Source organism: Globicephala melas, chromosome 8 (assembly GCF_963455315.2).
Source record: "Globicephala melas chromosome 8, mGloMel1.2, whole genome shotgun sequence".
NCBI lineage: Eukaryota > Metazoa > Chordata > Mammalia > Artiodactyla > Delphinidae > Globicephala > Globicephala melas.
In genome coordinates, this window is record NC_083321.1 from 83,276,928 (window position 1) to 83,288,931 (window position 12,004).

Sequence of the window (12,004 nt, forward strand, 5' to 3'; positions counted from 1 at the left end):
CATTTTCCATCCTCTCACTTTCAGTCTGTATGTGTCCCTAGGTCTGAAGTGGGTCTCTTGTGGACAGCATATATATGGTTTTTGTTTTTGTATCCATTCAGCCAGTCTGTGCCTTTTGGTTGGAACATTTAATCCATTTATATTTAAGGTAATTATCAATGTGTATGTTCCTATTACAATTTTCTTAATTTTTTGGATTTGTTTTTGTAGGTCTTTTTCTTCTCTTTTGTTTTCCACTTAGAGAAATTCCTTTAGCATTTCTCGTAGCGCTAGTTTGGTGGTGCTGAGTTCTCTTAGCTTTTGCTTGTCTGTAAGCTTTTGATTTCTCTGTTGAATCTGAATGAGATCCTTGCTGGATAGAGTAATCTTAGTTGTAGGTTTTTCCCTTTCATCACTTTAAATGTGTCCTGCCACTCCCTCTGGCCTGCAGGGTTTCTGCTGAAAAATCAGCTGATAAACTTATGGGGATTCCCTGGTATGTTATTTGTTGCTTTCCCTTGCTGCATTTAATATTTTTTCTTTGTATTTAATTTTTGATTGTTTGATTAACATGTGTTTCAGAATGTTTCTCCTTGGTTTTATCCTATATGGGACTCTCTGCACTTCCTGAACTTGATTGACTATTTCCTTTCCCATGTTAGGGAAGTTTTCAACTATAATCTCTTCAAATATTTTCTTGGACCCTTTGTCTTTCTCTTCTTCTTCTGGGACCCCTATAATTTGAACATTCATGAGTTTAATGTTGTCCCAGAGGTCTCTGAGACTGTTCTCAATTCTTTTTATTCTTTATTCTGCTCTGCAGCAGTTATTTCCACCATTCTATCTTGCAGTTCACTTATCCATTCTTCTGCCTCAGTTATTCTGCTATTGATTCCTTCTAGTGTATTTTTAATTTCAGTTATTGTGTTGTTCATCACTGTTTTTTTGTTCTTTAGTTCTTCTAGTTCCTTGTTAAATGTTTCTTCTATTTTCTCTCTTCTGTTTCTGAGATTTTCGATCACCTTTACTATCATTACTCAGGTAGACTGCTATTTCCTCATCATTTGTTTGGGCTTATGGTTTTTTACTTTGCTCCTTCATCTGCAGCATATTTCTCTTGTCTTCTCATTTTGTTTAATTTACTGTGTTTGGGGTCTCCTTTCTGCAGGCTGCAGGATCGTAGTTCCTCTTCTGGTGTCTGTCCCCAGTGGGTGAGCTTGGTCCAGTGGCTTGTGTAGGCTTCCTGGAGCGGGAGACTAGTGCCTGTGTTCTGGTGGGTGGAGCTGGATCTTGTCCCTCTGATGGGCAGGGCCATGTCTGGTGGTGTGTTTTGTTGTGTTTGTGAGCTTAGTATGACTTTAGGCAGCCTTTCTGCTAATGGGTGGAGTTGTGTTCCTGTCTTGCTAGTTGTTTGCTGTGAGGTCTCCAGCACTGGAGTTTGCTGGGCATTGGGTGGAGCTGGGTCTTGATGTTGAGATGGGGACCTCTAGGAGAGCTCTTGCTGATTAATATTCCCTGGGACTGGGAGTTCTCTGTTGGTCCAACATCCTGGACTTGGCTCTCCCACCTCAGAGACTCAGGCCCAAACCTTGTCCAGAGCAGCAAAACCCTGCAAGCCACACGGCACAGAAGGAAAGGAAAAAAAAAAAAAAAAACGAACAAACAAAACCCCAAGACTAATGGTAAAAGCAAAAACAGACACACACACACAAATAAGAGAAAACAAAAAGGAAGAGAGCAACTGAACAAATAAATGAACCCAAAAATGAAAACAAACACTAAAAACTAAAGTAACAAAAATAAAAAACCAAAAACAAATCAAAAGCAGAAAGCAAACTCTAGGTAGATCTCTGGACCTGCTGTGGGCACTGTGGGGCCAGCTCAGACTCTGACCTGGCCCAACTTCTGTGTGTACCTGCCCCCAAAGTCCACAGCCTCGATTGTGGGAAAGCTCATCTTTTCAGGTATTCCACAGATGCAGGGTTTACCAAGCCGATTGCAGGGATTTAATCAGCTGCCCCTGTGGCTGCACAGAGAGATTTCCCTTCCTCTTCTTTGGTCACACCACCCCTGGAGTTCAGCTTTGGTTTTGGCCCCACCAAAACCAAAGCATGTGGTTTTGGTATGTGGGCCACCTTCAGGCATGTGTTCTCCCCCCAGGCAAGAGGGCGAGAAAGCAGCGGCTGATTTGGGTTCACTTGCTCACTCAGGCCGGGGAGAAGGAGGGATTACAGTCACAATTGGGTTCTGAGGGGAGTGCCTGCAGTGGCAGAGGCCGGCAGGAAGTTACAACAGCCTGAGGCATGCCGTGCACTCTCCTAGGGAAGTTGGCCACCGATTGCAGGACCCTTGGCAATAGAGGGCTGCAGAGGCTCCCGGGAAGGTGTTGGCAGTGACATGTGCTTGGTCTCAGGTTGCTTGGTGGCAGTGGTGGCAGTGGTAGCCGTCACGCCCACCTCTTGGGTCCGAGGTAGCAGCCATGGCTTGCGCCCACCTGGAGCTCATTTAGGCTATGCCCTGCTGTCTGTGAGCACACAGAGAAAGACATTCCTATGGCGGGCCCCTCCTTCTATTTGAGCACCCCACAACAATGGTCACTTACTCTCTGGTAGGCCCAGGCTTCTTCCCGGACTCCCTCAGCTGTGGCGCACTAGCCGCCTCAGGCTGTCTTAATGCAGTCAATCCCAGTCCTCTCCCTGGGGTCTGACCTCTAAAGCCCGAGCCTCAGCACCCAGCCCCCACCCGCCCTGGTGTGCAAACAAGCATCTCAGGCTGGGGAGTGCTGGTCAGCACTGATCCTCTGGACAGGATTCTCTCTGCTTTGCCCTCTGTACCCCTGTTGGTGCACTTTTCTCTGAGGCGCCAAAGCTCCCCCTGTCCCTGCCAGTGAGGGGGCTTCCCAGCATGCGGAAACTTTTCCTCCTTCACAGCTCCCTCCCAGAGGCGCAGGTCCCATCCCAATTCCTTTTTCTCTCTTTTTTTTCTTTTGTCCTACCCAGTTACATGGAGATTTTCCTGCCTTTTTGGAGGTCTGAGGTCTTCTTAGCATTCAGTAGGTGTTCTGAAGGAGTTGTTCCACATGTAGATGTATTTTTGATATATCTGTGGGGAAGAAGGTGATCTCCATGTCTTACTTCTCTGCCATCTTCCCATATCTGTCCTAGATTTCCCTAGTTTTAACTTAATGTTCTTTTTCTATCCTAGGATCCCATTCTTGATACCACATTGCGTTTAGTAATCATGTCTCCTCAGGTACCTCTTGACTGTGACAGCTTCCCAGATTTTCCTTGTTTTTGATCTTGAGAGTTTTGAGGAATACTGGATATTTTCTGGTATATCCCTCATTAGGTGTTTTCCTGGTGAAGGGTCTTGCCTCGATGTTGATGGCTGCCGACTGATCAGGGTGGTGGTTGCTAAAAATTGGGGTGGCTGTGGCAATTTCTTAAAATAAGACAACAACAAAGTTTGGTGCATTGATTGGCCCTTTCTTCCATGAACAATTTTTCTGTAGCTGTTTGATGGCATTTTACCCACAGAAGAGCTTCTTTCAAAATGGGAGTCAGTCCTCTCAAGCCCTGCCACTGCTTTATCAACTAAGTTTATTAAATCCATTTTTGTCATTTCAACAGTCTTCACAGCATCTTCACCAGGAGTTGATTCCATCCCAAGAAACCACTTTCTTTGCAACTCCTCATCTGTTCAAATTTTATGAGATTGAAGCAATTTAGTCACAGACTCAGACTTCACTTCTAATTCTGGTTCTCTTGCTGTTTTCACCATATTTTCAATTACTTACTCCACTGAAGTCTTCAACCCCTCAAAGTCGTCCATGAAAGTTGGAATCAACTTCTTCCAAAATCCTGTTAATCATGAATGTTCTCAGTAGCATCTAGAATGGTGAATCCTTTCCAAAAGGTTTTCAGTTGACTTTGAAATCCACTAGAGGAATCATCTATGGCGGCTATAGCCTTACTAACGTATTTCTTAAATAATAAGACTTTAACGTTGGAATGACTCCTTGACCCATGGACTGCAGGATGGATATTGTCTTAGCAGGTATGGAAACAATGTGAATCCCATTGTACCTCTCCATCAGAGCTCTTGGGTGACCAGGTGCATTGACAATGAGCAGTAATATATTCAAAGGAATCCTTTTTTCTAGCAGAAGTTCTCAACAGTGAGCTTAAAAGAGTCAGTAAACCATGTTGTAAACAGATGTGCTGTCATCAGACTTTGTTGTTCCATTTATAGAGCACAGGTAGAGTAGATTTAGCCTAATTCTTATGGGACCTAGGATTTTCTGAATGGTAAATGAGCACTGGCTTCAACTTAAGGTCACCAGCTGCATTGACCCCTAACAAGAGAGTCAGCTTGTCATTTGAAGCTTTGACACCAAGCAATGACTTCTCCTCTCTAGCTGTAAAAGTCTTAGGTGACATCTTCTTCCAATAGAAGACTGTTTTGTCTACATTGAAAACCTGCTTAGAGGAGCCACATTCATGAATTATCTTAGCTAGATCTTTTGGATAACTTTTTGCAGCTTCTACATCAGCACTTGCTGAATTTTGCACTTTGATGTTATAGAGATGGCTTCTTTCCTTAAACCTCATGAACCAACCCCTGCTAGCTTCAAATTTTTCTTCTGTAGTTTCCTCACCTGTCTCAGCCTTCATAGAATTGAGGAGAGTTAGGACCTTCCTCTGGATTAGGCTTTGGCTTAAGGGAGTATTGTGGCTGGTTTGATCGTCTATCCAGATCACTAAAACTTTCTCCATATCAGCAGTGAGGCTGTTTTACTTTCTTTTTATCTGTGTGTTCACTGGAGTAGCACTTTTACTTTCCTTCAAGAGCTTTTTCTTTGCATTCAGAATTCAGCTAACTGTTTGATGCAAGAGGCTTAGCTTTTGGTCTACCTTGGTTTCAACAGTCCTTCCTCACTAAGCTTAATTATTTCTAGCTTTTGATTTAAAGTGAGAGATGTGTGACTCTTCCTTTCACTTGAACACTTAGAGGCCATGGTAGGGTTATTAACAGACCTAATTTCAATATTCTTGCGTCTCAGGGAATAGTGAAGCCCAAGGAGAAGGAGAAAGACAGGGGAATGGCTGGTTGGTGCAGCAATCAGAATATGCACAACATTTATCAATTAAGTTTGCCATCTTATGTGGAAGCAGTTCATGGTGCCCCAAAACATTACAATAGTAACATCAAAGATCATAATCACAGGTAACAATAACAAATATGATAATAATGAAAAATATTGAAATATTGTAAGAATTACCAGAATCTGACATAGAGACACAAAGTGATGAAATGCTATTGGAAAAATGTCACTAATAGACTCACTTAGCACAGGATTGCCACAAACTTTCAATTTTTAAAAATATGCAATATCTGTGAAGACAATAAAGTGAAGCACAATAAAACAAGGTATGCTTGTATGTCCAGCCTGTATTTAAGGGGTAAAGAGTTATGCTCCACCTCCTTGAGGACAGAGTATCTACAGAAATTATTTGGAAATATTTTGTGTGAAAGATTTATGTACATTTATTTATGTATTCAGTCATTTATTTATATCAGTATAGAGTCATGGATATTTATTTTATACTTTGAGTTATTATCCAATAATACTTTATTTATTTTGTTACTCAAATTGTTCTGCTTTGACCATCAGGAACTCCTTCAGTTGGCTCCTGTGTTTATTTGATATATCCCCAGTTGTTTGTCTTTTGAGCACTTCCTTATTTTCTGGAACAAGAAGACACAGCAGGCTTACCTTGTATATTTCCTGCCCAAACACTAGAATCAGCCATTTTCCCAAGAAGCCCTGGTTCCTTTAACTGGAGAATGTATTTGAAACCATGTTCTGGGCTCTGGGTGGGCACTAACAGTTTTTAATTAAAATTTGGATTTGTTTCTAAAAGACCCAAAAGTACAAGAATAATATACATTCCCACCACTCAAAATTTTTCCTCTTTATTTTGCTTTTTAATAAATAAAACATTTATAAAATTGAAGGCCATTTTCCCAGTCCCTGATCCTAAAACACTCCCTCTTTTCCCAGAAGCAACCACAATCTTAAGTTGACATGTAGAAATTTTTTTCAAGCATGCATGAAATATTTACAGAAATAGCTGTGTATTAAAGAAAATACTGGCAAAACCCCCAACAAACAAAGGTCCAGCCACCAAATGGCTTTAGAGGTGAATTCTACCAAACATTTAGAGAAGAGTTTACACCTATCCTTCTCAAACTATTCCAAAAAATTGCAGAGGAAAAAAATGCTTCTGTACTCATTCGATGAGGCCAGCATCACTCTGATACCAAAACTAGACAAAGATATCACACAAAAAGAAAATTACAGGCCAATATCACTGATGAACATAGATGCAAAAACCTCAACAAAATCTTAGCAAATTGAATCCAACAGTACACTAAAAGGATAATTTACCATACTCAAGTGGAATTTATCCCAGGGATGCAAGGATGGTTCAGTATCCACAAACCAATCAATGTGATATACCACATTAACAAATTGAAGAATAAAAACCATATGATTGAGAGGGGCAAGAGACAAGATGGCAGAGCAGAAGAAATCTCCTCTCATGAAAAAAACAAATTCACAACTAACTGCTGAACAACCATCAACAAAAAAGACTTGAACCTACCGAAAAAGATATTCTACACCCAAAGACAAATAAGCCACAACGAGATGATAGGAGGGGTGATTTTGCAATATAATCAAATCCCATACCTGCCAGATGGGTGACCCACAAACTAGAAAATAATTATATTGCAGAGGTTCTCCCATGGGAGTGAGAGTTGTGAGCCCCACATTATGCTCCTCACCCTGGGGGTCTGGTATCAGGTGGAGGAGCCTCCAAAACATCTGATGTTGAAGGCCAGTGGAACTTGAATGCAGGAGCTCCACAGAACTGGGGGGAACAGAGACTCCACTCTTAGAGGTCACACACAAGGTTTCACATGCATTGGGACCCAGGGCAAAGCAGTGACTCCATAGAAGCCTGGGCCAGACCTATCTGCATTTCTTGGAGGGTCTTCTGGCAGATGGGGAGTGGTCATGGCTCACTGTGGGGGCGAGGGCACTGGTGGTAGCAGCCCCAGGGAATATTCATTGGTGTGAGCTCTCCTGGAGGACACCATTTTGGCATGAGATCTGGCCCCATGCAACAGCCTGCAGGCTCCAGTACTGGGATGCTCAGGCCAAACAACCAACAGGGTGGGAACACAGCCCCACCCACCAGCAGACAGGCTGCCTAAAGTCATTCTGAGCCCACTGCCAGCTCTAAACACACCCCTTGACACAGCCCTTCCCACCAAAGGGATAAGACCCAGCTCCACTCACCAGTGGGCTGGCACCAGTTCCTTCCACCAGGAAGCCTGCACACCTTCTAGACCAGTGCCACTCACCAGGGGGCAGACACCAAAAGAAAAAGGAACTACATTCCTGCAGCCTGAGGAACAGAGACCACAGAGAAATTTAGACAAAATGAGATGGCAGAGAAAGATGTTCCCGATGAAGGAATAAGATAAAACCTCAGAAGAACAGCTAAGTGAAGTAGAGATATGCAATCTACCTGAAAAAGAATTCAGAGTAATGATAGTAAAGATGATCCAAGATCTCAGAAAAGGAATGGAGGCACAGACTGAAAGGATACAAGAAAAGTTTAATAAAGAGCTAGAAGATTTAAAGAACAAACAAACAGAGATGAACAGTATATATTCAACACCCATTTATGATAAAAGCTCTCCAGAAAGTGGGCATATAGGGAACGTACCTTTATTATAACATAACATAATAAAGACTGTATATGACAAACCCACAGCTAACATCATACTCAACAGCGAAAAGCTGAAAGTATTTACTCTAAGATCAGGAACAAGACAAGGATGTCCACTCTCACTACTTTTATTCAACATAATTTTAGAAGTCTGAGCCAGGGCAATCAGAGAAGAAAAAAAATAAAAGGAATCCAAATTGGAAAAGAAGTAAAGCCAACTTGGTTTGCAGATGACATGATATTATACATAGAAAATCCTAAAGATACTACCAGAAAACTACTAGAGCTCATGAATGAATTCAGTAAATTTGCAGAATACAAACTTAATACACAGAAATCTGTTGCATTTCTATACGCTAACAATGAAACATCAGAAAGAGAAATTAAGGAAATAATCCCATTTACCATCACATCAAAAAGAATAAAATACCTAGATATAAATGTACCTAAGGAGGCAAAAGGCCTGTACTCTGAAAACTATAAGATGCTGATGAAAGAAATTGAAGATGAGGACTTCCCTGGTGGTGCGGTGGCCAATGCAGGAAACATGGGTTCGATCCCTGGTCTGGGAAGATCCCACAGTCCATGGAGAAACTAAGCCCACAAGCCACAACTACTGAGCTTGTGTGCCACAACTACTGAAGCCCGCGTGCCTAGAGCGCGTGCTCTGCAGCAAGAAAAGCCACCACAATGAGAAACCCGTGCACCACAATGAAGAGTAGCCCCTGCTCGCTGCAACTAGGGAAAGCCTGTACACAGCAACAAAGACCCAACACAGTCAAAAATAAATTAATTAATTAAAAAAAAAAAGAAATCAAAAATGACACAAACAGATGGAAAGACATACCATGTTCTTGGATTGGAAGAATGAATATTGTCAAAATGACTATACTACCCAAGGCAATCTACAGATTTAATGCAATCCCTATTAAATTACCAATGGCATTTTTCACAGGACTGGAACAAAAAATTTTTTAATTTATAGGGAAACACAAAAGACCCCAAATAGCCAAAGCAATCTTGAGAAAGAAAAACAGAGCTGGAGAATCAGGCTTCCTGACTTCAGACTATATTACAAAGCTACAGTCATCAAGACAGTATGGTACTGGCAGAAAAACAGAAATGTAGATCAATGGAACAGGATAGAAAGCCCAGAAATAAACCCACTCACCTATGGTCAATTAATCTATTGACAAAGGAGGTAAGAATATATAGTGGAGAAAAGGCAGCCTCTTCAATAAGTGGTGCTGGGAAAACTGGACAGCTACATGCAAAAGAATGAAAAAGAATGTTAGGACATTCTCTAACACCATACACAAAAATAAACTGAAAATGGATTAAATACCTAAATGTAAGTCCAGATACTATAAAATTCTTAGAGGAAAACATAGGCAAAACACTTTACGACATAAATTGCAGCAATATCTTTTTGTATCCACCTCCTAGAATAATGAAAATAAAAACAAAAATTAAAAAATGGGGAACTAATTTTGCACAGCAAAGGAAAGCATAAACAAAATCAAAAGACAGCCCACAGAATTGGAGAAAATATTTGCAAATGAAGCGACTGACAAGGGATTAATCTCCAAAATATGCTCATGCAGCTCAATATCAAAAAAACAGATGGCCCAATCAAAAATGGGTAGAAGATCTAAATAGACATTTCTCTGTAGAAGACCTACAGATGTCCGAAAAACACATGAAAAGATGCTCAACATCACTAATTATTAATGAAATACAAAACTACAATAAGGTATCACCTCAGACTGGTCAGAATGGCCATCATCAAAAAGTTGACAAACAATAAATGCTTGTGAGAGTGTGGAAAAAAAGTAAATCTTGTCCACTGTTGGGAATGTAAATTGGTGTAGCCAGTGTGGAAAACAGTATAGCACTTTCTCAAAAAAATAAAAATATTACTACCATATGAGCCAGCAATTCCACTCCTGGGTATGTTTCCCCCCAAAAATGAAAACATTAAAAGATACATGCACCCCAATATCATAGCAGCATTATTTACAGTTGCCAAGATATGGAAGCAACTAAAGTGTCCATCAACAGATGAGTGGGTAAAAAGGATGTGGTATATATACACAATGGAATACTACTCAGCCATAAAAAAGAACAAGATTTTGCTATTTGCAACAACATGGATGGACTTGAAGGGTATTATGCTAAGCGAAATAAGTCAGAGAATAACATAATGCATGATATCACTTATATATGGAAGCTAAAAAAAAAAACTCGTAAGTATAGCAAAAAGAAACAGACTCACAGATCTAGAGAACAAGCTAGTGGTTACCAGTGGGGTGAGGGATGGGGGAGGGGCAAGAGACAAGTAGGGGATTAAGAGATACAAACTACTATATATATAATAAATAAGCTACAAGGATATATTGTATAGAACAGGGAATATATCCAATATTTTACAATAAGTATAAATGGAGTACAACCTTTAAAAATTGTGAATCACTATGTTGTACATCTGAAACTTATGTAATATTGTAAGTCATCTATACCTCAATTTTTTAAAAAAGCGAAAAGACTGGCTTTTGTTTAGGCCGAGTTTCCGTATTCCCTGGGCTGTTCTAGTGGGTAATTGTGTCTCTGCCATAAGCCATTTGTCCACACATTTAGTACCTTACCTTGTTGTTGTAGCTAGCATTCCGTTTGTCTCTCTCATGAGGTAACTTCATTCTGCTATTTCTTCCAGCCACTCTCTCTTCTCTAGTCTGTTTCTTCACATCTCATACTAATTTGCTGCTTTGTAGGCAGCTTCTGGTGTCCTTCCTTGTTGGAAGACCAATAACTTGATATAGTGGATTTTGTGAAAGTATATTGTAAACTGAAATGTGCTAAACAATTATATAATTTCACTGTTTCATTCACGGAGCCCCCCACAATGGGGCCAGGGGCATATCATTCATTTGTTTGGAGTACTTGCTCTTTATCAGCTATTTTTTAGCTTAGAGACATTACCAGTTGCTTTTAGTTATTTTTTGAGTTGTACTTCTGGAAGGTTGAGGCTGCCAGATTTAAGAACATTTGCTATATGGAAATCAGAATAGTTAATTTAATGGTTCTTCATTTATGTCTTTCATACAAATACTGTTCTTCAAAATATAGGAACAGTATCCAAAATAGAGGCAAAGTTTACTATTGAAGGGATTGCTCGTGAAACAAACAATTGCTCCAGCAAGTGACTTAAAATAAGAGACTAATTGTGTAATTATAAAGTGAAAGGCTTTAGCTATAATTGCCATCCATTGAATTGTATTGCAGTGTGGGCAGTTCAGCTGGTAAAGTTCTGGGTGCATAGCACCTTATCTGCTTACTAAGGTAAGCAGAAATTTGGGGGTTGGGATTTCCAGCTCCATTAACAGTAAATATATCTAATTTCTTCCACAGCTTACATTTACTTTGACAAAGGCAAATTTGGAAGCAATTACTTGAGAACCATTTGTATAACACCTGGATAATCAAAACAGGCACAATGAAGCACTTCCTGAGGTAAGTATTTATGGTTTCCTGGATGAGCACTCTGAAATGGAGAAACTTCCTTAACAATTAGTATATTTCTGTTCACCATTTGTGATCCTATAACCAGTTCTCTAGGACTGCATAAAATAACATTGTATTTTGGCTAAGAACAATTTGGACATAAGGTTTCTCTGCCAACTCTATACCCATACTGATGCTAAGAGAGAGCACTTACAAGTAGGAGATTACAAGAGATTATAAAAGAATATAGGCACAAAACCATGGGGCAGACACGCTTTGATGCCTTGTGTTTCTAAAGCCCCAAGGTTCAGGTTTGAGGCGTTAGTAGTCAAGGAATCAATATAATTTGTGTAGAATCATTTTCCTAAAAAAGTAATTTTAAAAGTAGATTTTGGGGCTTCCCTAGTGGCGCAGTGGTTGAGAGTCCGCCTGCGGATGCAGGGGACACGGGTTCGTGCCCCGGTCCGGGAAGATCCCACATGCCGCGGAGAGGCTGGGCCCGTGAGCCATGGCCGTTGAGCCTGCGCGTCCGGAGCCTGTGATCCGCAACGGGAGAGGCCACAGCAGTGAGAGGCCCACGTACCGCAAAAAAAAAAAAAAAAAAAGTAGATTTTGGTTGGCTGGCCAACCCATACAGGCATTTTCAAATGTTCTTTTTTGGTGAAAAATATGTTCTAAGCTTTAGCTTTTCCTGCCTCAGTGATGCCTCTTAAATCTGCATT

The 12,004-nt window shown here is 40.6% G+C and overlaps 1 protein-coding gene and 1 pseudogene across 1 annotated transcript in view; one reads left to right on the plus strand and one right to left on the minus strand.

The window, feature by feature from the left end:
- ELMOD1 (ELMO domain containing 1) overlaps positions 1-12,004 on the plus strand; it is a 111,379-nt gene that overhangs the window by 30,000 nt on the left and 69,375 nt on the right. The window contains exon 2 of the mRNA XM_060304002.2: positions 11,190-11,291. Coding sequence (XP_060159985.1) covers positions 11,275-11,291 — 17 coding nt within the window. The 5' untranslated portion in view covers positions 11,190-11,274. The remainder of the gene's footprint in view (positions 1-11,189; positions 11,292-12,004) is intronic.
- Positions 3,211-4,996, minus strand: LOC138842794 (tigger transposable element-derived protein 1-like; annotated as a pseudogene).